The following is a 27,591-nucleotide window of genomic DNA, read 5'->3' as shown; positions in this document are numbered from 1 at the left end:
TACTTAACTTAATTTTATAGTAGTGCAATTACTACAAAATATTGAGGTAGTGTATTTTTAACATAGATTTAAATTTAGACTTCTTATTTTCACATCTTATGGCTTCGGGCAAACTAATATTATTTATGTATGTACAATATTGTATAGTTTTGTGTTATAATTATTTTTTTCATTTTATTCTAACAGTATTCTGACCCTGCACCAACTAGATCTTTCGGTTTAGCCCATGGTTGACTGGTAGAGAATGCCTTCTGGCATTAAGTCCGCCATTTGTACTCTTCATGTATTGTGCAAAGAAGTTTAAATAAATAAATAAATAAATATATCCTGATATTGTCTTCGGTTACCGCGATAGTTACTCATGAAATAAAACTCACCCGTTGACCACGAACGCTGTAAAGAGTTCGAAACGTCGGGATGTATTATAAATTCAATATACGCGATATAATCCGTTTTCATAGTTTTAAATATATCCTGGTCAATATAAGTCTAGTGAAACTAACCGTGAATGATTCAAAATTCTTATTCAAATGTAGATTCAAATAAGTTTTATTTGTCTAAAAAAGCTTTTACAAGCTTTTATTAATTTTCTTTTAACAGGCAACTAATACTCATGGCTTGAAAACTATGCGTGTTAGATTAATAACTATTTTAGTTTTAAGAACGTATTAGCTGTGTGCGCGTCTGTGGCGTCAGCCCGGCGGTTATATAGGACACACTAGTATACGATTTGACATTTGTCAGATTTCAAATAGTAAAGTATTTTTACAAACAGCTTGGGTGCGACGACACATGTCATCTGAATACAATTTTGTGAGATTTTGCATTTTAATGTATGGAGATTTAGTTATTATTCTGAGATGGAGATGATAGCTGTCACCGTACTCAAGCTATTTAAAAATTACTATGCCTAGGTTGTTTTATTTTTATTTTATTTAAACCTAACCTAACCTAACCTAACCTAAGCACACAAAACAGATAACATGTTATATGAGCCAAAAGAAAGTGCTCAATATATTGCTGACTGTGCCTATCCTTTCCTAAAAATAACCAATTCAAATAAAACCTTTCACCGAACCAATAAAATGCAAACTTCTTTTATAACCTGCCAATAAAGTAATAGTTATTTCTCAAAATGTCCGAGCGCGGGCTTTTTTACGACTGTCCCCTTAAATGACTGAAAACAGTTTTATCGCTCCGTGGCGACGTTAATTTTATTCCTGTACGGCTACCATGAGTTCCGTAAATGACAGTCGAAAGTGAGAAAGTTAAGGAAAATGTATGGAGTAATTGTACAGTGCCTCTACCGGTCACATAAAAAACTAAAAAAATCAACTGGCACCATGAGTCACAAACGTTTTAACGTGAGTTTTCGATACATGCCTAACTTCACACCTAAAACGTTCTCTTTCTAACTATATAATGAAAACTGAGCCAGAATTATTCTAGGTAAATACTTTACGCCGTTTCCGCGAATAAACGTGACAGATGTCATCGAAAAATACGTGCGTTTTCGATGTGACATTTTCCGTCAACTTGGAAACAACAATATTTGAACGAAATATTTTTATTCGGATGTTTATTACCGTTTTATCATGTTACAAATGCATTTCCGTTATTCAATTATCATTTAAATGCTTAGTTAATCATTGTAGTTTTATCACGACTTACCTAAAACACGAAAAAACAGAAATATTTGAACGTACGCTAAGAGTGTCAAACAGTCAAACAAGAGGCAAGTGCCCGTTTAGTAAATAATATTAAAATAAATAACTACACTGTGTAAAGTTCGGTCGAATTAAACGCCTTATAGTAAAACTTTTGTTCCTCCAAGAAAACAACCCCACAAATATAATGATGAAGTGTTATTGTAAGGCCTAATCCTATCAGACAACCTGCCATGTCTGTCCATCGATGTCTTTATGATGTCTCGATACCTTTTCAAAATGCAAGGTAAATATACCATATGATTAGTGACTAATGTATAAAGTATGAATGTGTATAATGCTTAACGTAGGTAGCAGTAAACTTACTAAATTACCTATAAACCTATTCTTTTTCAGGAGTATAACAACAATGATAGTAGCTGATGAAACTTGGAAACTTAAGTAACAGCTATGGAACTGTATGATCACAGCCACATCATCTGATGTGGCCGAATGTGCAGTATTCTGGATGTGACTTGGCCAGTAAACATCATTACACATTCAGAAATTATAAAAACAGGAAGATATCTGAAGAATATAGTGTTATACAGTGCTTTTTAAAAACTAAATAAGAACTAAAAATATGTTGGTAGTGAGTTAGATGTATAGTTGATAAATCACCTAAACCTGAGTAATCTTAAGGTACTTTAACCGCTTCGAACTATATCAATGCAATTTGTAAATAAAATAGGCCACAGGCAACTCTGGAAATTCTAAAAATGATATATAGTCTTAGAGGTAGATTATGCTAGATATTTAACTTTGTGAACACGCTAGAAAAATGATGTACCTTCTGGAACGCAACCATATTTCCAAGGTTGTAATAAATAATAATAAAATGAAGTGGTATTTTTTGTTTAATAGGTTTGTTGCATATTTGATAAGTATGTACAACTAACAGTAATAACTACATCTCATACTAACTTCATATATAAGTATATAAATAAGACTATATGAGATTTGATAATTTAGATTATCATAGTAATACCATTTTTGTTTGCTTTTACGTGGATCTAATCTGCTTGTCATAACCCAGTTCACACATACAGTTTCTGATACAGAAAATCATGTGTAATCAAAACAACACTATGGTTTAGCAAGAGGTGCATAGGCACATATATATATATATAACATTTAAAATATGTATAACATTTAAAACTCGCGTTTTGAACACATATTAGATTAGGCCCCATACGCACGAGAGCTTAAAAAGCGTCGCGTTAAAACCCGACGGAGCTTTTTTATCGTTTCTGATATTTGTGTTCATATGAACACAAATATCTGAATATCTGACAGCAGCGCCGGCGCTTTTATAACGCTTGTGAGACCAGATACACAGTTCCGTATGCTCAATTCAATTTACGGCCAACGCTCAACGCCGAAAAACAAACAGTGCTCGATAAAAACCGGCCAAGTGCGAGTCGGACTCGCGCACCGAGGGTTCCGTACATTACACAATTTAAACAATGTATTTTTTATGTGAAATGTGAGTGAAAGGTAAATTTCGGTTTACGATTTGTGACGTATAAAAAAAAACTACTTACTAGATCTCGTTCAAACCAATTTTTGGTCGAAGTTTGCATGGTAATGTACATCATATATTTTTTTTAGTTTTATCATTCTCTTATTTTAGAAGTTACAGGGGGGACACATTTTACCACTTTGGAAGTGTCTCTCGCGCAAACTATTCAGTTTAGAAAGATATGATATTAGAAACCTCAATATCATTTTTTAAAGACCTATCCATAGATACCCCACACGTATGGGTTTGATGAAAAAAAAATTGAGTTTCAGTTCTAATTTTTTTTTCTATTTTTGTGTGAAAATCTTAATGTAGTTCACAACATACATCTACTTACCAAGTTTTAACATTATAGTTTTTATAGTTTCGGAAAAAAGTGGCTGTGACATACGGACGGACAGACAGACAGACAGACATGACGAATCCATAAGGGTTCCGTTTTTTGCCATTTGGCTACGGAACCCTAAAAAGCGCCGCGCTTAAAAACCGCCTTCGTGTGAATACATACATGGTTATCCATTTGTCATTCAAACGCTTTTTTAACGCGCGTTGAAAAAACTCTCGTGCGTATGGGGCCTTATTTACCGACTATAGTTGGTTAAACCAAATTGGCAGTAAATAAGAACAAAAAAACTATACTCATCCTTTTCTTTTGGGTGCTAGTACCAGTGAAAGACAAAGATAGTATGATTCTCTCTATGTTTGAAATGAGCATGAATTAGATTCATGTTTGACAAACTATAGCAATTTTATTTGGTATGAAGTTAGCTGCATAGTTCGTGTTTAATAATCAACTTCAAGTATATTATTATTTAGTCGATGTGGCCTTGTTCAGTTACGCGTTTGTACTTACAATTTGTCCTCTAATTTGTTTGTAAAACTTATGAAAGTGGCTACATTAACTATGGATGAAGTCGTTTCTTGTGAAGGGAAGGGATGTTTCCACGTATTACTCAACGAAGGCAAGGTAAAATCGTTAAACTTTGTAGAAAAACGGGATATCATTTCCGCGCCAAAATCAACACACGACTTTTGTATTCTCAGATAAGTCAGTCGCATAAGAGAAAATTCTGTACGGCCGTTTACAAAACACAAGGGATTGTTGTTTTACTTCAATTAAGGCGTAAATATTTAGTGTGACAGAGAAAAATGCCTGCAAACTGCAAACTTCGGTGTTCGCGGTAGGCCCTGATATGTTTGTAAAATTCTATCTAGTAGTAGTATGAGTATGCCCTGTGCGCTATGATTAGCTCGCCTCGATACGCTAGGAAATTCATTTGAGTACAAAGAGTAAAGATTGGACAGTTATTACGAAAACATAATCTTTCGGCTTGCCTTACTCCAAAACTCTAGGCACGCCACTGATGATTTAGCCCAGAATTTTGAATTCAGAGAATTATAAACATTATATGATAGCTTAAATAATATTATTAATAATAAATTAACAATAAACACATACATTTATACAAGAAAGTAAATTACGTTGACCGCGTAGACGTGAGTAAATATGTCAATGTCAAAACTGGTAGTTTGCTAAGGATTTCGATAGGTAATTTACCGTTTACTCATACGTTTGATATTTAGTTCTTTAGGTGACACCTAGAGACGCTGTACAATACTCCGATATAATTCTTGCTCTGTTTTTTAGTATACTTAGAAAGGGACAGCATCGTTTGCAGTGGAGTGAAGTTGGGCACATAATACGTAAACCGACGTAAATATGTGACGTACGGCGCGTTTATTCACTTCAAGTAAGTGAAATTTACTCTGGCAACTGATGGTAGAGGTACTCTGAACATAATTTATTTCAGGGTTGTTTTATCTGGACATATGCATTCGTTAGAAATAACTTTTATTGCACTAAAATTATACATTTTACATACATGTAAAACTACAAAGAAATGTATGTATGTAATTATGTATATTGTCGTATGTTTCTACCACAGCATCAAAACTACTGAGCCAATTTTGAAGAATGGAGTGTCGATCGATTTAGGCAAGCAATAACTAAAAAAACCGTGAACCTCTAACACCGAATTACGTGTAAGGTCACCTCATCATCATCATCATCATCATGTCAGCCGATAGACGTCCACTGCTGGACATAAGCCTCCCCCAAGGCTCGCCACTCCGACCGATCCTGTGCCGCTCGCATCCACCGAATTCCCGCGACCTTCACCAGGTCGTCGCTCCACCTCGTTGGAGGCCTACCGGCAGTTCGTCTTCCGGTACGCGGTCGCCACTCCAGAACCTTCCGGCCCCACCGGCCATCAGTTCTGCGAGCAATGTGCCCCGCCCACTGCCACTTAAGGTTTGCAATTCTGCGAGATATGTCGGTGACCCTAGTTCTACTGCGGATATCATCATTTCTGATTCTATCACGCAGAAAAACCCCGAGCATAGCTCTCTCCATTGCCCTTTGCGTGACCTTGAGCCTTCTTATGAGGCCCATCGTTAGCGCCCACGTCTCAGATCCGTATGTCATCACCCGTCCCGTCCCGTCCGTCCGTCCGTGTCCGTAGGTCACCTCATTAAAAACAAAACTCAAAATTTAACCACTAGGTATAGTTACCTATTAGGTACTTATAGAAGAGCGATACTGATATCAAAATTTCAACTCTGATAGCCCCCCAGACGTTTTACTGATGAATAGCTTCACTTAACTGAAGGTATATTAGTCATTGTTGCGTCCAAAAATCAAACAAAATTATAAGACTACAAAGCGGCCAATTAAAACTTATATTATGACTTCAAACTGATATCTAACTGATATCAGTCATGCGTGAATTTCGCTCGCACTTTTCCCTACATGTATTGGAGCGGGCGAGACGTACGCGCGACTGACAGTTGATATCATTTTGATGTCACAATGTCAGTTTGAAGCATCAAAGCCCTTCAGTCAACAGTTGCCGACCCTCGTATTATAAGTTGATGCTATTGTTTAGCGTTGAGGTCGCAGGTTCAATACGTATTGTCAATATTTGATATCACTCAATATTTGGTAATCAGTCTTAATATGGCAATATGGGCCTTAAAAAATTCTTCCTTAAATATGGGCTAGCTATTCATAAACCGCTAAAAATGGGATTAAAATTTAATGAAAATCTTAATATATTATCTTGATTTCTACAGATGTGCCGTTGAACTTCATCATCATCATAACTTAAGAGCTTGGCTTTCCGTACTTTTAAGTATTTGTTGTTATAGCGGCAACAGAAATACATCATCCGTGAAGATTTGAACTGTCTAGCTATCACGGATCATGAGATACAGCCTGGTGACAGACAGACAGACGGACAGACGGACAGACGGACAGCGGAGTCTAAGTAATAGGGTCCCGTTTTTACCCTTTGGGTATGGAACCCTAAAAATTGCTAATCGGGGGAAATAGTTTGTGTATTAGCGTATTTTGGCATAGTTGTAAGGAATGCCGTGTATTAAACAACATATTAAAAGTACCAGAGGGTGGGGGTGAAACTAACAGGTAGGGGGGGGGGGGGGGTTAAAGGTCCCTTTTTATAGTTTGTCGTAAATAACTCGTAAACGGTACATATATAATTATTGGTGCTAATGATACACTTGAGACTATAATCAATTAAATCAAGTTAGTATTAAGTTTAAATTCAATCAAAATTAAAATTTCTAGATCTAGAACTTGAGTCAAATATAATGTCAATCTTTTTCGAATTCAAGCTTTTTGTCATGGAGACTATATAAAGGAGCCAAATCTCTATGTATGAAAAGTGTCCATCAAAAAACAGTAAATAGGCGGCGCCACCATACACCGAAATACTACCAAAAACAACCTACGTAATTTGGTCGGGTTATTTGTTGCCTTATATGGTTCATGTTATACTCATGTCCCAGAGCCTAACTAGCGCCACCGGAGAGATTAGGAACTATTATTTAAAGCTGAAAGCGGTCACTTTTGCAACTATTCTGCCATAAGAGATTGCGATCCTTTCTATACCATCCATACTTTTTGTCTTATAATAAAAGTCGTTCCTGACGGAAACCTTCGTAGAGGTTTGTAACTACGAAAGCTACGGCGTAGCAAACCTAATTGTGTAAAGGTGCATCCACACCGTAGCAAACTTTTATGGAGCACTGGAGCAACACTGTAGAGATGCTTTAGATTAATATTATTATCTGACATTTATATATTAACTCTGATTATGTATTACTTCTGTTTTAACCTATTCTCTTAATTTTATTGGCAATTTATGAATTAACTGACATATAATTATTTATGACACTTAGCCTTAAGAGACTTGACTGACAGCAAAGATAGATATAACTCCGTAATAGATGGATACAGTCTAAGGAAAAAACGTGCCTCGAAAATCAAGAAAATTTGATTCTCGTTCAGAGGGCGCTACTAGTTTTGGCCTACAGTCGTATAGATGGCGTTGACGGTTTCGTTTGTTATTTAACAATTTTATCGCATATCAGTGAAAGAACAACAGTGTCAAAATCATCAAAATAATTAATGCAAATAAAAAAAAACATTTATCTATATTTAAATATCGTATTTTTACAAATCTTCAATTTTAGTTTTAAAGTGTGTCGACAGATGGCAGTAAATTTACTGGGGTTACAAAATTTACTATGACAGTACCGCTCTAGTATAAGTTACTCTATGCTGACAGACTGACCAACGTAAATCCCTAGTAGCTAAGGTTATTAGCATTAGCACCTATCTTCACCTTTAGACATACTTTTTTTTCTCAATCTAGTTTTTAATTCACTAACTGGTCGCCCAAGATACAGGCTATGCCTAGTTTGGGGACCCCTGTTTATACTGTTATAAATGTACCGCTGTATGCGCGCAACCTGGACCTCATGTATACTCCATCTGCAAATTCCCATCTTTGTGTGCAAAATAAATAAATTTTTAATTTTTCATATAATTTAATATTATTATTTTTTTACTATATTTTTTATTATAATGTATTTTCTTTTAAGATTGTGTAATTAATTTTGACATTACCGGTGATGTAATGTTTCATATAAATGTATTTGCATGCACTGTACTATGCCACCTGAGAGCTCACGAGCGTCGCTCTCACTAGCCAGTACAAACCCAGCCGTGGCCGAAACCGGCCTGGACAGGATGATGATGATGATGATGACTGTTTTTATGTGCAAATAAACGATTGATTGATTGATCTTCTGGATTTAAAATTTCTCTCTAAGCTTGTAAGAAAGAGTATAGATTGCCCACAACTCTTGAGTAGCTTTCGTCAGAAGTACACCGCGTTTTGCTATCAAACCACTGTCTCGCCCCCAGCGCCGAACTGTGTTAGGGTCAAACTACCCGGTATCCCGGTAAAGAATGACTCAAGTTAACATCACGCAACCTTGATGTCGATTGGTTAAGTCTATAACTAAATATGGAATAAAAACTATGTATTAAATGTAACTTAACTAGTGAACAAATTTCTAATTTAGAGAGTCAAAGCGAACATCCAAGTTCAAGCTTGGACGACTCACGATAGACCAGGCCGGGTCCGAGCCGGAGCTTCTGGCGCTTACTTGTCTATGACCTATGACAGATGACCCGTGATCACGTAATGTTTTCCATAGAAAACGAAACGCCGGAAGCTCCGGCCCGGACCCGGCCTGGTCTAACGTGAGTCGTCCTTAAGTCTCCGGCAAGCTCGGCCGAATACACCTTCCCATACAAACGGAGTTCCGTTCTCATTTTAAAACTACGTGTTGGATTGTAATAAAACTTTGCACATACAGTGATATGAGGTATATCTGTCTGAAATTAGTTTATATAGCTCTATTATATGTATAAAACAATCGAAATAGAGCAAAAACAAGTTTTGTATGAAGAACTTAAATTCGCTGTTATTTTTTACTATGGCATCTGAAGCTACATAATTAAACGAATTTAAGACCTAGATATAAAGTTTCAGAGCAATCTAGCTAGTCGTTTTAAAATGAGAGCGTAACTACGTTTGTATGGAGAACCGAGCTTGCCGGAGACTCTTAAAGCTTGAACATGGATGTTCGCTTTGACTCTCTGACCAAAATTAGGGTTCACTAGTTAAGTTACATTTAATATTTTGTTTTAAATCCCTATTTAGTTATTGACTTAACATGCACATTATGCACACAAATTAGCAGACACTTCATTTTCCACCCCGCTTTTTACTTTCTTAAGGGATGATTTTCGGGATAAAAACTATCCTATGTCCTTCTCAGGGACTCAACCTATCTCTATGCCAAATTTCATCTAAATCGATTCAGCGGTTTAAGCGTGAAGAGGGAAGACACAGACAGACAGACAGACAGACTTTCGCATTTATAATATTAGTATGGATGGATATGGATAGTATGGATAATAATGTGTTCAAGCGTGCCGACTGTTGTTGATTTTACTTTTTTATTTATTTACTTGCAAGTGGTGTTTACCATTTATTACTTAAATATGACGGCGCTTAGCAGTAGCGCCATCTACCCAAATAAGATCGAAGTTACTCCGATAACGTAGTGAATTCGCTAGCTGATTGTTCTATCGATTGTAGTGAGGTAACGGCGCCCAACGTGGCGCCATCTATTTGATCAAGAGCGAACTTGCTCGCCTGCTGTAGTAGGTTCGCTCTAGCGAAGCGTCGTATCGATGGTAGCCGCGCGACCGTTATGACGTAACGCTGATCAAGTTGAATAATAAGAAAAACAACGGTCGCACGGGCACCACGTCCTCGACGAATCGCTAATAGTTGCATTATACGTCCTAATTTAGTTAAGTTCTTGCCTGGATTGATAACGAGTGTGAATTTAGTGGATATATGTTGATTTATTGTTAAGTTATTGCCTAAATTGATAACGAGTGTGAATTTAGTAAATATTTGTGGCGTCCCACATGAAAAGGGTACCTTTAGCCATGGGGCGTCACATTTGGTGATTTATTGGTTGTTACCCTGTAAATTAAAGTGCTAGTTGATCACATAGTGTTTTAATCAAGCTCATCGCCCAAACACCCACGATGTCTAACCAAGATAAGGCCATTCCTGCACCTACATCAGAAGTGGGATACACTGGGCAGGAAAATGAGCAAAAAGAGGCGCAAACTGAGGAATCATCTGCCTCAAAGCTATTGAGGAATATGGAAGCATTATTATCGCGCGTGCTTGCGACGCCGCAAACTGTGAGTAATACAAATACATCGATTAAACTCTTGGAATTTAATCCTGATGATTCGGATGCGGACATAGATGGTTGGTGTAACGTATCGGAATTAATTATTAAAAGCAAGCGGCTTGAAGGTGTTGATTTGCTTGTCGCTCTTACAAGGGCGTTAAAGGGGCGTGCATCCACATGTCTTACTAAGCTAAACCTCAATGAATTGACATGGGATATTGTGAAGCAAACGTTGATCGCCAGATTCTCTAAACCAAAATTATATCAAGATCATTTTGATGATATATTGCGTTTTGAAATTGGTGCCAAAGAAACGGCATCTGAAGCAGCTATGCGTTTGTGGAATTTGATTGACCGCATCCCCAAATTAGAAATGCTTGAAGAAATAATAACTGGCTTCGTGATTTCGTTGTTATGCCAAAAAGATAGCCTCATACGTCGTGAATTAAATGCTCATACGATCACAACCAGAGCCCAACTTTTTAGAATACTCGGTGGAATATCTCTAAAGCGACGACATGAAGGAACCGATAAGCTGGAACCAGAAATAAAACGCCCTCGCACTGCCAATGATAAATTTACTGGTAAATGTCATTATTGTGGCCTAGCAGGGCATCGACAAGCTGATTGTAGGAAACGACGACAAGAAGACTCCGCGCCTGGAACATCTAAGTCACAGGATTCTGTGAAATCGACGCGTCAAGTTGACAAAGCACCTGCTGTATCCTGTTACTCATGCGGCAAACCTGGGCACTTGGCTCCTGCTTGTCCAGACAGAAGCAGCAGTAAAGCGGCCGTGGTCAAAACTGTCAACCTGTGTGAGCATCGATCCTCGAGGGGAACCTTGGATACATCTTCCGGTGAGCGTGTCTCCTTTTTATTTGATAGCGGGTCAGCTTGTTGTCTTGTAAGAGAAAGCTATTGTAAGTTTTTCCCGGGTACTGCGTGCGATGATTTAGTATATCTTAGCGGTATAGGAGAAGATGAAGTAAGATGTATGTCTCAGATCCTCAGTAAGGTTGTAATTGGTAAAGTTGCTGCGACGCTGTTATTTCATGTTGTGCCTGATAACGTTTTATCAATGCCGGTTATAATTGGTAGGGATATTTTAAAGCAAGGAATTAGCGTTTATGTAGACGATGATATATTAATATTTAACTACAAAAAAAGGGCAAATTTATGCGATCTATCTACCAAAAAGGCAATTACAGATGTCGATACTGATTTACAAGGGGAAGATAAAGATGCTCTTCTAAAAGTGCTCAATAAATATGCTGAACATTTTACTGATGGTGTACCTAATAATCGTGTCACAACGGGAGAACTCAAAATAGACTTAATTGACGAGAGCAAAATTGTAAAACGGCGTCCTTATAGATTAGCACCAATTGAAAAACAAATAGTTCGGGAAAAGGTTGAGCAGCTTTTAGAATCTGGGGTGATTAGGGAAAGCACTTCACCTTTTGCCAGCCCAATACTACTAGTAAAGAAAAAGGACGATTCAGATAGGCTTTGTGTAGATTATCGCGGGCTCAATGCCAACACACGTCCAGAACATTACCCGCTGCCTCGTATTGAGGAACAAATTGACCATCTGTCAGGTTCCAAGTATTTCTCATCCTTGGACATGGCATCAGGATTCCACCAAATTCCAATTCATCCTGAATCTATAGAAAAAAACGGCCTTCGTAACACCTGAGGGCCAATATGAATACCTTGCCATGCCGTTTGGTTTGCGCAATGCACCTTCTGTGTTTCAGAGGTGTATTACGAAGGCATTACAACACCTTAAGGACAGACCTCTGATATACATGGACGACGTTCTGTGTCACTCAACTTCTGTAACCGAGGGATTACAGCGCCTTGACGATGTTTTAGCAGCACTCTCTCAGGCTGGGTTTTCGTTCAACTTGCGAAAATGTCACTTTATGAAACAAAACGTTAATTACCTAGGTTATTCTATTCAATCTGGCAAGGTCAGACCGAACGCACGAAAAATCCAAGCTCTGATAGACTCCCCCCAACCCAAAACGGCAACACAGGTGAGACAGTTCCTGGGGCTTGCCTCTTACTTCCGCAAATTCATTCCAAACTTCTCTCATTTGGCCGGTCCACTGTACCCTTTGACAAAATTGAAAGGACCTATTCAATGGACCTCACAACACGAAAAGATTCGTGATTCGATTGTTAGTATTTTAACATCTGAGCCAGTTTTGACAATTTTCAATCCTGATTTGCCTGTGGAACTCCACACTGATGCGAGTTCTGAGGGTTATGGCGCGATCCTTATTCAAAGGAAAGATAATTTACCTCACGTCGTAGAGTATTTCAGCAGACGTACGTCAGAAGTTGAATCGCGGTATCATTCGTACGAGTTAGAAACTCTTGCAGTAGTACGCGCAGTAGAACACTTCCGCCATTACCTTTATGGTCGCCGGTTTCAGGTATATACTGACTGCAATTCCCTTAAAGCGTCAAAATCCAAGGTCGACCTTACGCCACGTGTTCATCGTTGGTGGGCTTATTTACAGGCGTACGACTTTGATATCATTTACCGTGAAGGCCGTGGAATGGAGCACGCCGACTACTTCTCTCGAAATTTGACACCCTTAGTAGATGCTTCAAGTTGTGCTAAAGCAGAAACTAAATCGGTTCAATTTGTTGAACTTCATCAGGGTTGGTTATCGGTTGAGCAGAAACGGGACAGTGAAGTTCAGGATTTGATCACAAAATTCAATAACGACCAGCTGCCTGAAACTGTAGCACATACATATGACGTCCGGGATGGAATACTTTACAGAAAAGTAGTGCGAAATAAAATCGTCTCGTGGTTGCCAGTAGTTCCACGTTCCCTGATTTGGACACTGATAAATCATATTCACAATGAAATACAACATTTAGGCAAAGATAAGACCCTAGACAAATTATACGAACAGTATTGGTTTCCCCAAATGTCAAAATGCGTACGCAAATTTATTGACTCTTGTATAGTTTGCAAGTCATCAAAAGGTATTTCCGGTGCTCAACCTATTCAACTACATCCGATACCAAAAATCCCGGTGCCTTGGCACACTGTTCATGTGGACTTTACTGGAAAGTTGAGTGGGAAGAGTGACCGGAAGGAATACTGTTCGGTTATAATTGACGCGTTTACTAAGTACGTGCTTCTTGAGCACACTACATCTCTCGATGCAAATAGTGCTGTCAAAGCGCTTGACAGGGCTGTTTCCCTTTTTGGGGCCCCGAAACGCCTGATAGCAGATCAAGGCAGTTGTTATGTTAGCTCGGAATTTAAAACCTATTGTTCTAAGAACAATATTGAGCTTCACTTTATTGCGACGGGATCCAGTAGGGCTAATGGTCAGGTCGAGCGCGTGATGCGAACCTTAAAAAGCCTGCTCACAATTATAGAAAACGATGCAAATAAAACCTGGCGTGACGAATTAGGGAATGTACAGCTCGCGATAAATAGCACTAGGTCTGCTGTAACTAAATATACCCCCACGGAACTGATGTTCGGGATTCAGGCTCAATCATTAGGAATATCGAGTATAGACCCTGTTCCAACAAATTCTCACACACGGTTGGACCTTAATGTTATCAGAGAGGATGCTTTAAATAACATTAACAGAGCTGCGACATCAGAAATCGAACGTTTTAATCGCGGTCGTGCGATCATCAAACCGTTTTCTAAAGGAGAGTTCGTATTTATAAAAAGTAGTGAACGCAGTCAAACAAAATTAGCTAGAAAATTTAAAGGTCCGTATCTTATAACCGCAGTTCTTGATAATGATAGGTATGAGCTAAAGAGCTTAAATAATCCCAATCGTATATTTAAATATGCTCATGAAAATTTGCGCGCAGTACCTCCAGGGCACGAAGGTTTACTTGAGATTTCAACTAGTTTATTAAATGAAGAGGAGACCGTGACGGCGTCAATTAATGTTGAAGATAGTTTAGAATTAGACAGTAATGATGATAGAATATCTAGAAATAGTTGTGACACTTTAATTGCATGTTCAGACACCATATCTGTAAGTCGATCTGAAACAGTTACTGCAGGTTCCGATACCGATAGTGTATGTTCCGATCCTGAGACGATGGAAGTACAGTGTGAAGTTGAAGTCCATGCTGAACAAGATACTCTGTAGTTTTAGCTACTATACATATAATTATTTCCATGTAATTTGTTTTATATATGGTTATAATGATGCTGCAAAGTTGGTCGAAAGGACAGTGCTTTCGACGCCAGAGTCTGGTTAGCGATGCACTCGTCCGGTCCAGACTTTTAGATGTGATGGTTGCTAGAGAGTGTCGTCCGGGCCAAAGGGTCTTTGGTTGAAGGGATGCACTTCTCTATTCTGAATATGTTGCTTGTGGGTTGATTGGTCGAAGGGACAGTGTCGTCCGGGTCAGGCCCTGCTTTTCACAAAGTTATCGCTGATCGAAGGGACACACTCGTCCGGTCCAAGACAACAAGAGCATAACGATAAAAAAAAGGAGAGAGGATATTGAATAAAGGTTTTTACCGTGTTTGCTTATATAAGCTTGTCAGGTTGGACGAGCGGATAGATAGGTCAGTTGTTGGTTTGTTGCAGGACCACTCGCAGAATATCGCCCGAGGACGGTCGACAGTCAGTTTGGCCGTGACGGCGCTTAGCAGTAGCGCCATCTACCCAAATAAGATCGAAGTTACTCCGATAACGTAGTGAATTCGCTAGCTGATTGTTCTATCGATTGTAGTGAGGTAACGGCGCCCAACGTGGCGCCATCTATTTGATCAAGAGCGAACTTGCTCGCCTGCTGTAGTAGGTTCGCTCTAGCGAAGCGTCGTATCGATGGTAGCCGCGCGACCGTTATGACGTAACGCTGATCAAGTTGAATAATAAGAAAAACAACGGTCGCACGGGCACCACGTCCTCGACGAATCGCTAATAGTTGCATTATACGTCCTAATTTAGTTAAGTTCTTGCCTGGATTGATAACGAGTGTGAATTTAGTGGATATATGTTGATTTATTGTTAAGTTATTGCCTAAATTGATAACGAGTGTGAATTTAGTAAATATTTGTGGCGTCCCACATGAAAAGGGTACCTTTAGCCATGGGGCGTCACATTTGGTGATTTATTGGTTGTTACCCTGTAAATTAAAGTGCTAGTTGATCACATAGTGTTTTAATCAAGCTCATCGCCCAAACACCCACGATGTCTAACCAAGATAAGGCCATTCCTGCACCTACAAATATTCTGCATGTATTAATGTTTGTGTTTGTATAGACGTAAGTTTCAATGTAATAACTGTTGGTGAACCTTAAAATTAAATAAAAATAAAAACAGTAAGTAACAGTAATATTAGGTAACTTACCTAGTTAGTTACTGTTTTGTGTTGTTCCACAAATAGTATATTGTTAACCAAGGGATGAAAGGCACTCATTCCTGCCGAGGTATTTTGACGCTCGAACGCAGTGAGAGCGCCAATGGTCCGAGGCTGAAATGATGCCTTTCACCCGAGTTAAACACTCTACTTTTCATTTCGAATACGAGAAAAGTAAAATGAATGTTTTTTTTAAACATGACTAAGTATAATTCTTTACAGTTTTTGTTGAGGGTACTTTCAATTAACAATTTAGGCAAAAGTATCGATATTTATGGAAGGGGAATTAAATATCAGAATGGAAATTGTATAAAAAATTCATTTACACTCAAAATTTAATTGCTTATTGTAAAAAAAATAAAAAATCGTACTTCGAATGTAAAATGCTCTACGTATCATTTTCTGCACACCTTTTAGAACAACAATGACCCTCTTTCAGAGCATGAGAAATGAAAAGTTTATTGCGGTGTGGATGCACCTGAAAAAAGAAGAGTACTTGTACTCACCAGCAGTAAAGGTAGGTGCACCATTGGTCTCTGAAACAATAACAATATACACTTTAGAAAGCTTTCATATTTCAAATTATTAATATTTTTATATGTATTTAGTTAGTAACATAATTTTTATTCAATAAAGTGTTAGTAGATTTTCAATTTTATATTTATTTTTGACAGTTTTAATCAAAAGGTACCACATTGTCGCTTAACATAAGGACGAAAATTGCTTGTATCTTTATACGAAAAACCTGTCAGAGCGCCCTTATGGCAAGCGTCAATGTGGTACCTTTTGCTTGAAAACGACACATTTAATCTAACTCGAGTCATAAATTAACAACTACATATTTAAATATTTTGATCGTTTTGATTTTAGCAGTTTTAGTGCATACGCCAAATCCGCCATGCCACGATCAGTAGGGTTGGCCGGTCACTAGTTATTTGTTTTACAAGGTGGCAAAGTTGTTGTTTAACCGCTTGTGCTAATACAAATTGCTACTCGAGCAAGTGAAAGATTCGAAAAGTGGAATCTTGAGCGTTGTGAGGATTTCAAGGCACGAGAGTTAAACAAATTTTGCCACCGAGTGAAGCACAATATTCTTCGCTACACATTGAAATTTTCACAGATGATGTATTTCTGTTGCCGCTATAACAACTAATACTAAAAAGTACGGAACCCTCGGTGCTCGAGCCCGACTTGCTCTTGTCCGGTTTTTTTTATGACTTGCATAGGTAAGGTACTAGTCCTATAAGCCAATTCCCATAGAACAAAACTAGAAACCTATGGAAACCTACGCTGGCGCCATCTAAAAAATCTTTGACGCTTGTCAACCCCTTTAAGAGTATTCATTGTATAAACTGGTGTAACTAAAAAAAAACCGGCCAAGTGCGAGTCGGACTCGCGCACCGAGGGTCCCGTACTTTTTAGTATTTGTTGTTATAGCGGCAACAGAAATACATCATCTGTGAAAATTTCAACTGTCTAGCTATCACGGTTCATGAGATACAGCCTGGTGACAGACAGACAGACGAACAGACGGACAGCGGAGTCTTAGTAATAGCATAGAGTAACTTATACTAGAGCGGTACTGTCATAGTAAATTTTGTAACCCCAGTAAATTCACTGCCATCTGTCGACACACTTTAAAACTAAAAATAAATATTTTTAAAAATACGATAAAATGTATTTAGATATGGATAAATGTTTTTTTTTATTTGCATTAATAATTTTTATGATTTTGACCCATGTTCTTTCACTGATATGCGTTAAAATTGTTAAATAACAAACGAAACCGTCAACGCCATCTATACGAAAGTTGGCCAAAGCTAGTAGCGCCCTCTGAACGAGAATCAAATTTTCTTGATTTTCGAGGCACGTTTTTTCCTTAGACTGTATCCATCTATTACGGAGTTATATCTATCTTTGGTAATAGGGTCCCGTTTTTACCCTTTGGGTACGGAACCCTAAAAATTATCATTTAAAATGACTACGTCATACCGACCTCAAGCAGCATCGTATGACAGCCCTAACCAATGTTATTGAATAGATAAAACACGATAAATACATAATATACCAACACATGTTTATGTTTACTGTTCGTGTTATCGGTGGAGATAGGTCTCTACGTAAACAATGATAACACATTCGTCTATATTACAACTATCACGTAAAGTGTAAACAATAAAGATTCGTTTCAAACAGATTTCAACATGTATGACACTAATTTCGTAATGTAAATCCCGCTTAACTGCCTTACCTTTACCTTACTTTACCTTACCGTTTTGTTGTCCGTTTATTTTAAGTATGTTTTAGTGAGAGCGTTTAATGAAAGGGAAGAGAGAAGTAAGAGAAAGAAGTAAGAGGGAAGTAAGTGTTCATCTCAATCATATATGTACCATAGAGTAACTTATACTAGAGCGGTACTGTCATAGTAAATTTTGTAACCCCAGTAAATTCACTGCCATCTGTCGACACACATAAAAACTAAAAATGAAAATTTATAAAAATACGATAGAATGTATTTAAATATAGATAAATGTTTTTTTTTATTTGCATTAATTATTTTTATGATTTTGACCGATGTTCTTTCACAGATATGCGTTAAAATTGTTAAATAACAAACGAAACCGTCAACGCCATCTATACGACTGTAGGCCAAAACTAGTAGCGCCCTCTGAACGAGAATCAAATTTTCTTGATTTTTGAGGCACGTTTTTTCCTTAGACTGTATCCATCTATTACGGAGTTATATCTATCTTTGCCTTTACCTTACTTTACCTTACCTTTTTGTTGTCCGTTTATTTTAAGTATGTTTTAGTGAGAGCGTTTAAGGAAGTAAGTGTTCATCTCAATCATATATGTACAGTCGCCATCAGATATATCGGAGCGGTCGAGGTGCTCAAAAATATCTGAACACGCACCTAACGCCTTGATAATAGAGGCGTGTTCAGATATTTGTGAGCACCTTGGCCGCTCCGATATATCTGATGGAGACTGTACCTAACAATGTAACATATTATCCTGTCGCATACCTCTGTTGTTTCTCCAATAAATAAAATAAAAATAAAATAAAACTGTAAGAAGGTTAAGCGGGAAGAACTAAGGGGAAGAACTGTCCTGAGCCGTTTTGTGGTATTCCCTAACGCGGCTCACCCTAAAGACCTACTGTCACTACAAAACCATTCAACTCTGGAGGGAAAAACCAGGCTTGAACCATTCCAAAGCGCTCACCAAGGCGTTCAGCAAAAAGGCGTCTTCGAACGCCTTAGTCTAGGATCCAACTGCGCAACTTGGTAAGGTTGCTTACCGGGCACTGCGGCCTAAATAAGCACATGCACACTATGGGGAAACGTGACATGGGGCGGTGCAGACTCTGTATGGAGGCAGAGGAGACGCCCCTACACATCCTCACAGTGCCCTTGCCTAATGCGTACTCGTGACTTAATCCTGGGCGAACATATATTGCGCCCGGAGGAGTTAAACTCTCGAGATCAAAAAGATCCTGCAGCTGTTTGAAGTTGCAGGTTTGGATCGAGAGTTGTAGTAGGTGGCGATCACAATAGATCAGGGATGGTCGCAGTGATACATGGGCTTTGGAGCCTTATAACAACAACAACAATACAACAACACAACAATTAACACTTTAACAACAACAACATTTAACAATTTTTTGACTTTCAAAAAGTGTTCTGTATGAATCTATTTTGAATAAAAATATTATGATTATGATTATAGCCCCTAACACAAAGAAGAAGAAGGTTTAGCATTAAACGTGCAGAAAAAATACCGAAAACATTTCATGCGAACTGCAATTTTTGAAAATTTTCTTTTGCACATTGCTAATTACGATCATAACTTTTAGGATTCGTCTAAGCTAACTGTCTACAAACTTTGAATAGGGCAAAGTAATGGAGTTGTCATTACAAACGGCATCATTTCGTATTAATTTGACATTAATAATGACTTTTTCCCCTCACTAGCTCGGACAGCCGTCTTTTATCCTTTAAAACAAGCGGGGAAAAACGCATTTTATCCACTAGTGGGGAAAGTAATTTGACCTTGTATGGAGCGTGTTTAAGTAGCTTGACAGATAACAAAACGTAAAACGCTCATAATAATGGTTCGTTCGATATTAATTATCATTAAATAAATGGTTTGAGAATTTAATAAAAAATACCTGATTTAGCTTTATTTAATGATTTTAAGTCATAAACCTGAAAATTCCATAATAAACGTTTGTTTTTTAATAATTATAATAAATATAATTCTGAACGCACAAGTTAAGTCGATGCAATTTCAAAACGCATCATTGACATTTCATACGTCAGAAATGTCAACATTGTCAACAAAAATTTTACTTAAAAACTTCTCACGTAAAAGTACAGAATTTCCGAATTTTTTGTTATAATATCGTAAAAAAATGAGTGATTCCAGTTGATGAAGATGATCTAACGCCTGTGGATGTTGCACTTTCCTCGCTATAGTGAGGGGAAAAGTTTTGTGTTACACACGGGTGCAAATGTATTTTACTTCTCGTGTGTTAAAACACTCGCTACGCTCAGGATTCTATTTTAGAACCACTCGCTTCCCTCGTGGTTCAACTATAGAATCCTTTCGCTTGCTCGTGTTTCAATTCCACACTCGCGGGTAAAATACAACTTTGCACCCTTGTATAACAAATAACTATTCCACACTTTGTTATTGCAAATGGCATGCAGAGTTAGCTCTCTAAGGGTTTTATATTAGCCAGCAGTTTTCGAAAAATCGTAGCGCTTTTTTCAGATCATAATACGGTTGCCAAAAAATATATATAGCAATTTTGAAACCGCTCTAGTAACTTCATTCGATTCAAAACCTGATTAAATAATTTTCGCTCGATAGAAACTAATCACGAACATAGGTCTAGACCTACGCACGCACCGTTAAAAATTTGTAACTATAGTTGGTCAAACCAATTTGTCAGTCAGTAACAACCAGGAAAATTATACTCATCCCTTTCCTTTGTAAGACAAAGATAGTATGATTCTCTCTTGTCTATGTTTGAAATGAGACAGTCCTTAGACAAACTATATAAGCATGAAAATTAGTACTAAAAATGCGTAATATTATTAAATTTTTGATAGAACTCATCGATTGCTTCTTTTATTTTTGTTAAAAATAGCTTCTTAATAAAAATGATAACCGCGATCCCGGGCACGGTCGACCGTCCGCTCACTGCCGTAGGGCTAAGATGATCGGCTCTTTATCATTTGTCACCATGCCTGTCACGTTCTAACAAATATGTAAGTGCGAAAGTGACGCATGGCATGACAGGTGATAAAAATGCGACCATGATACCGCTGCAGAACTCACTGCACCTTAGCCGGTCAGAAGCTATAATAACAATAACAAAACCTCAGCCGTTATCCCAATCTCAGATGTAATTCGAAATTCAAAAACAATTCTCTGTTTTAAAAAAACAAAAACCAAACGTAAACTCGGAATAACCGAGAAGATAAACTAAACGGTGTATCGATCGTCCATCGATATTATAAACAAGAAAATCGATTGAAAACACCAATCGATTGCTTGGACGACAGCGGTTTATTTTATAAATATTCGGGCACGTTTTGGTGCGGGCGTTGGATTTTGGTTGTTTGATTATTGGGTTGGTATCATGTACAAACTGTAGTTTCAGTTTATTTTGTATACCTTATTTGAGAGGAGGGGCAGGGAGGGAAGTAATTAGAGAGGACACATATATGTATAGAGATCAGTGACGTTTTCAGGTTAAATACCTCTTCGTCGGGTGATGATCGCGAGAACTAATATTTTAAATATTATATAATAAAAAACAAACAAGCCGATATTTTAGGATTCTCTTAGGGTGTCCTATACCTCTAGTGTCAGTTTGATGTGGTATTTTTGCGACACCCTATATCTATTTTGTAGGAAATTTTGTATATATAGAATATTTACGTACAAGACTATTTTTTGCTATGGGCTACCGTTTACGAGTTATTTACTAAAAACTAAAAAATAAAAATCTGTATGTAGAGATTGTGGAGTATATGTATGTACAGTAAGCAAAAATATCGATCCAGACAAATGGCTTAAAAATATGTGAACACCACTTTATTGTCTAAGGTGTAAGAGCGTACACATATTTTTGAAACTTTTGAAATGTATATATATTTATGCCCTTGACTGTACCTACAAACGAGAGTTAAAAGCGAAGAAAGAGCTTGTAAATGGTTATACCTTATAAGTTGTAGACGCTCTTTCTCCACATTGGCCTCATTATAATTTACCAATTTCTCGACCAATGATCTTTTATTAATAATAGACGCGTGACGTTCATAGTTGACAAAACTAAAATGCAGGCAATAGATGAATTTAATAGATGATTGTGACAATCTTGACACATTGGGGTCAGCCGTACCACTTACTCAATATAGGTTCCGGAACCTATATTTGATGATGGCTCACGATCGAGCGCCGGGTGCCATATCTACCTCCATTTACTTAATCAAAGATAGATATAACTCCGTAATAGATACAGTCTAAGAAAAAAAACGTGCCTCGAAAATGACGAAAATTTGATTCTCGATCAGATGACGACACTACCTTTGGCCTACTCTCGTATAGATGGCGTTGACCGTTTCGTTTGTTATTTAACAATTTTAACGCATATTAGTGAACATGGGTGAAAGCATATAAAAATAATTAATGCAAATAAAAAAAATCATTTATCCATATTTAAATACATTTTATCTTATTTTTATAAATCTTCATTTTTAGTTTTAAAGTGTGTCGATAGATGGCAGTGAATTTACTTTGGTTACAAAATTTACTATGACAGTGCCGCTCTATTACATCCATGGTCTCGACTCCTTTAAAAATTGCTCTGAAAATTCTTTCACTAAGATTTTCAAAATCGAAGGGAGAGCTGATCAAAATATGTTTTGATCCAAATTTTTGCCAAGTCATGGGCTATTTAGCCTAGTCACGGCTCGAATTGAATCCTATTCAATACCCTATTATTGTAGATAAAAACGGTTTTTCAGTGAAAAGGAAAATGATTTGTGAAGTAGCTAGACGGTTGGCTTAGCGGACTGTGATGAAATAATGTACAGGGTGTCCTTAGCCATTGGACAAACCCTGAAATCCCACGTAGGGTTACTTCTCAGGAATGCTCTAACGTTAATATTTTTTTAAGTAGAATAAAATATATAAAAAACATACAAAAGTTATTTTTAATAATCGGCAACAAAAAGAAACATACTGTATTAATCATTGGCTGTGCTTTTGACAATTTGTTCCAAATGTGCGGCAATGATGACATTTGTCAAAAGTCAGAATCTTATTACACTGTATTACACTTATTAGTGTCATAAATAAAGAAGATTATTAAAAAAGGTCGAAGAAGGTTTCATATACTATTTATTACCTCAGGAGCTACTAACACATACAGGCCGCTCCAAAGTCAAAAATCGTAATTTGTTAATTTCTTCGTAACCGCTACACCGGTTGTTATGATACTTTGTATACTGGTTCTGTTCTAAATACCTTAGGGTATTCGTTTATTACGTAAGACGATTTGGTAAACGACAAAGTGGGACGTTTTGCCGGCCGCGGACACATATTGTAAAAAAAGATAAAGTATAGAAATTTTTAAAAGTTACCTACATATTGCTCTTTTTAATTGCCTCAAAAGATGTTGAACTGGCAATTATTGTAACTAACTGTAAGGCAATTGTTCTATAATCATTTGTATTATTATTTTCTAAAGGGGTTTAACACTCACCGTCACATCGGCATCTATGTCACCACTGTCATCCTTCTGGAGACACATCCAGCACAATCAGTACAGCACTTCACATATAATACCGGCCCCAGCACACTGCCTTGTGGCACACCGGGCTGCACTCGTGCTCCGAATGCGCCAGCGCCGGAGCCCGGCGAATGTTTTGAATACAATCTGTAACAGAAAGAAATAACAATAATAAACTTTACAGTCCTGTGCGCGTGTTTGTATGCGGGTTAGAAGGGTTCCTTAGTGGGTTGAGGAGTCAAAGACTTTTAACAGGTTCAAGAAAATATATTTGTCCGAAACATGCACCAAAATCGAATATTAGTTCAAGCGGCTTACCCTAAGTAGATATCGTAACTTGTAACGAAAGCGAATGTTTACCCGACTACCGAAAAGGGTTATGTTATGTCTTTCGGGTATGTGTATGTTTGTATGAACCTATGTGTCATTCTTTGTGTCGACCTACAGTATATACCGTGAATTACAATATATGTATGAGGTGTCATTATAGGTAAATTGGTCTCAGTTGTGAGAGTGATATAGGGTAGGTATATCGAAGACTAACCGCCGACAATTTTTCTTTTCTTTGATTCTACTTGTTATAATAAGGACCAGCTGTGCTATAACAAATTGACAGTATCTAAAAAGATATTGTAGTCTTTTATAATATTACTCAACTAATTAAAAAATAATTTCATTTTGTAATCATTGTTATTCATTGTCAAAAAACACACCTACTTAAAAGTACGCTACGTCCAAGTACTTCACACTCGGCCCTTCTGCAATTCAGATTACCTTTCCTTCAACTGTTGTCATTATCAGTATTTGCACTTTTAATTTTCCTGCATGCAACAAAGTACGATACGAGTTTGTCCTATAGATACCCTAGAGATACCCTAAAACAGGGGTCGGCAACCTTTTAGCAGCCAAGGGCCACATAGCGGTTAGCAAAATTGCAGCGGGCCGCACACTGTTAATAATTCGTGATTTTATTTGTCAAAAGGTACTTACATTGTCGTTTGTCAAAAAGAGTGCCGAAATTCAGATCGCGCTTCGTGAGTGCTTACATACAGGGCGCCCCTCATCGTCTTACATGCAGGGCTCCTGCAGCGTTCCTCACACTTATTCAGCGCTCTTACATGCAGGGCGCCTACGGCGTCCCGCACAGTTATTCAGCGCCCTTCGCGCGTTCTTACATACAGGGCGCCTGCGGTGCCCCTCACACTTAAAGGTCGGGCGAAGCCTGACATTCAACGATGCGCGCTTTTACATGCAGGGCGCCCTTAAAAATCGGGCGACATCCAGCGAACCCTCCACACTTAAAGATCGGGCGAAACCCGACATTCAGCGTGCTTCGCGCGCTCTTACATTGCGATAGGCAGAGACTCATATTGGCACGTCTGTGCATATTGAGTGATCAGCACATTGAATATATATCTTGTGATAACCCAACCCAACTCCAAATAATTAAATTGAAATAAAAGACTTTTCTTTTTCACTCGATCACTTTAGTGACGTAGGACTGATGTAACCCGGAGGCTTGCGGGCCGCAAGCGAGCGGTACGCGGGCCGCATGCGGCCCGCGGGCCGCCGGTTGCCGACCCCTGCCCTAAAAGACACAGAAACTTACATGCTGGACCGGCAAAGAAATAAGTAATTATTTCTACAAAGATTTTTGAAAGGGAACGTAGGAACTAAAAATATTCTTCGTTTTTCCAATAGTGAAACACTTGACCTACATAAAAAACGCATTTAACCGATACCAAAACCGAAGTGATCCCATAAATGCTTCATGAACTAAGTTTTGTACGAAGCACTAAAAATGGTTAAATTGATGCATATAGGTAGAGGTCACATAATCATAATCTTTATTGTCTGTGAGGAATCCATCCTGTATAGTACAAATAGCAGAGTAAGTAAATAATTCGCCAAAACACTCTTTTCACTCGTACAGAACCTCAACACTTCTAAGCCGTCTAAATTGAGTTTTACCTACGATCAGCGTTACGTAAACAATTACTATTATTTTTAAATATTGTCATGCTTGCAATCTTATCTATGACTAATTGCAAAAGCAACACCTGACCAAAACAAAGGGTACAATCTTCATCATCCGGTCGAACATTAAACAATTTAAACATACGTGTGACCCTTAATATTTCTTAGGCCTAGGAAAAACTATTTTTAGTGTTCCGTACCTCAAAAGGATAAAAAACCGGCCAAGTGCGAGTCGGACTTGCCCACCAAGGGTTCCGTACTTTTTATTATTTGTTGTTATAGCGGCAACAGAAATACATCATCTGTGAAAATTTGAATTGTCTAGCTATCACGGTTCATGAGATACAGCCTGGTGACAGACAAACAGACGGACAGACGGACAGCGGAGTCTTAGTAATAGGGTCCCGTTTTTACCCTTTGGGTACGGAACCCTAAAAAGGGCCCTCATAGGATCATTCCTGCGTGTACGTCTATCTGTCCGACTGTCACAGCCTATTTGCTGAAAACCATATTAATACAGGCAGAAGCAGAGGGTTTCTCTTAAGCCAAAACCGTCCCTTTCAAGTAAGTACAGTCGAAGGCAAAAATATCGATCCAGACAAATGGCTCAAAAATATGTGAACAAAAGGTGTAAGAGCGTACACATATTTGACTTGACTGTACCTATATGGTTTTTCGTAAAAAAGTGATGTCCCATTTCGGAGCAATTTGGGACGAAACAATAAGTAATTTTGCGCAATAAAAATAAATAAAAACTAAGCCTTCTTAAGAAACTTCGTGGGTAACGTCGATGCATAGAAAGTCAATGGGATGGTTGGATTGACGCGAAATTTGAAAGCAGTATGGGAGATCGCCATTTTTAATATTTGCCGCCTTTTTCTACTGATTAAATTGATTTTTCATTTCTCATGCTCTGAAAGAGGGTCATTTTTGTTCTAAAAGGTGTGTAGAAAATGATACGTGTCTGCAGTGCAGACTCTGCACTAGAGCATTTTAAAAAAAATTACGAGGAGCAATTGAAATTTGAGTTTAAATGGATTTGTTTTCCTGCCGAGGTTTTCCCGAGGGGCTACACTCACTACAGTAGATATGGAGTTCTTCAAAAAGGGTTGTACAGGTTTTTGAAGGGTCGGCAACGCGCGTGTAATATCTCTGGTGTTGCAGGCGTCCATAGGCTACGGTATTTTCTTACCATCAGGCGGGCCGTATGCTTGATTGCCACCGACGTGGTATAAAAAAAAATTGTTATACAATTTCCATTCTGATATTTGACTCTCCATTCCATAAATAACGATACTTTTGCCTAAATTGTTAATTGGAAGTACCTTCAAGAAATACTATAAAAATGTATACTTAAGTCATGTTTTTAAAAAAAACATTCATTTTACTTTCCTCGTATTCGAAATGAAAAGTAGAGTGTTTAACTCGGGTGAAAGGCATAATTTCAGCCTCGGACTATTTTCGCTCTCACTGCGTTTGAGCGCCAAAATACCTCGGCTGGAATGAATGCCTTTCATCAATCTACTATATAAGTTGTATTAATCAGCTCGTCGTCATTCGCGACACAACATTTGTTTACGACCGTGTTGGCAACAATAAAACGCTGTTGATTCGGCGTGTTATAACAATCCTTGTTTGGGCCACGACCCGCCCGGGCCTCGGGTTTCGATAAACAACCAGTCATAACATTATTGTGCTAGTCCTAATAGCTACCGAAATAAACTGTCAAACCAAACGGGCGTTTGAAAAGTTCCTGGATTTGTCGCTAGATGGCGTGAAACTGCACATACATTCAGTTTGGTGTAATGTAATGGTTAGCAAAGATCATAGAGTAACTTATACTAGAGCGGTACTGTCATAGTAAATTTTGTAACCCCAGTAAATTCACTGCCATCTAACGATACACTTTAAAACTAAAAATGAAGATTTATAAAAATACGATAATATGTATTTAAATATAGATAAATGACCAAAGATAGATATAACTCCGTAATAGATGGATACAGTCTAAGGAAAAAACGTGCCTCGAAAATCACGAAAATTTGATTCTCGAT

The 27,591-nt window shown here is 37.9% G+C and overlaps 1 protein-coding gene across 4 annotated transcripts in view; it reads right to left on the bottom strand.

The window, feature by feature from the left end:
• The window catches only part of LOC134751512 (forkhead box protein P1), a 90,646-nt gene that overhangs the window by 41,091 nt on the left and 21,964 nt on the right, over positions 1 to 27,591 (bottom strand). For all 4 annotated transcript variants that reach the window (XM_063686940.1, XM_063686941.1, XM_063686942.1 and 1 more), the window contains exons 2-3: positions 23,534 to 23,707; positions 16,260 to 16,289 (exon numbers count right to left, since the gene is read on the bottom strand). In XM_063686940.1, the coding sequence (XP_063543010.1) occupies positions 16,260 to 16,289; positions 23,534 to 23,581 (78 nt within the window). In that variant the 5' untranslated portion in view covers positions 23,582 to 23,707. The remainder of the gene's footprint in view (positions 1 to 16,259; positions 16,290 to 23,533; positions 23,708 to 27,591) is intronic.

The sequence above is a fragment of the Cydia strobilella genome, chromosome 22 (genome assembly GCF_947568885.1).
Source record: "Cydia strobilella chromosome 22, ilCydStro3.1, whole genome shotgun sequence".
Classification (NCBI taxonomy): Eukaryota; Metazoa; Arthropoda; class Insecta; order Lepidoptera; family Tortricidae; genus Cydia; species Cydia strobilella.
This window is presented reverse-complemented; position numbering and strand designations above follow the sequence as displayed.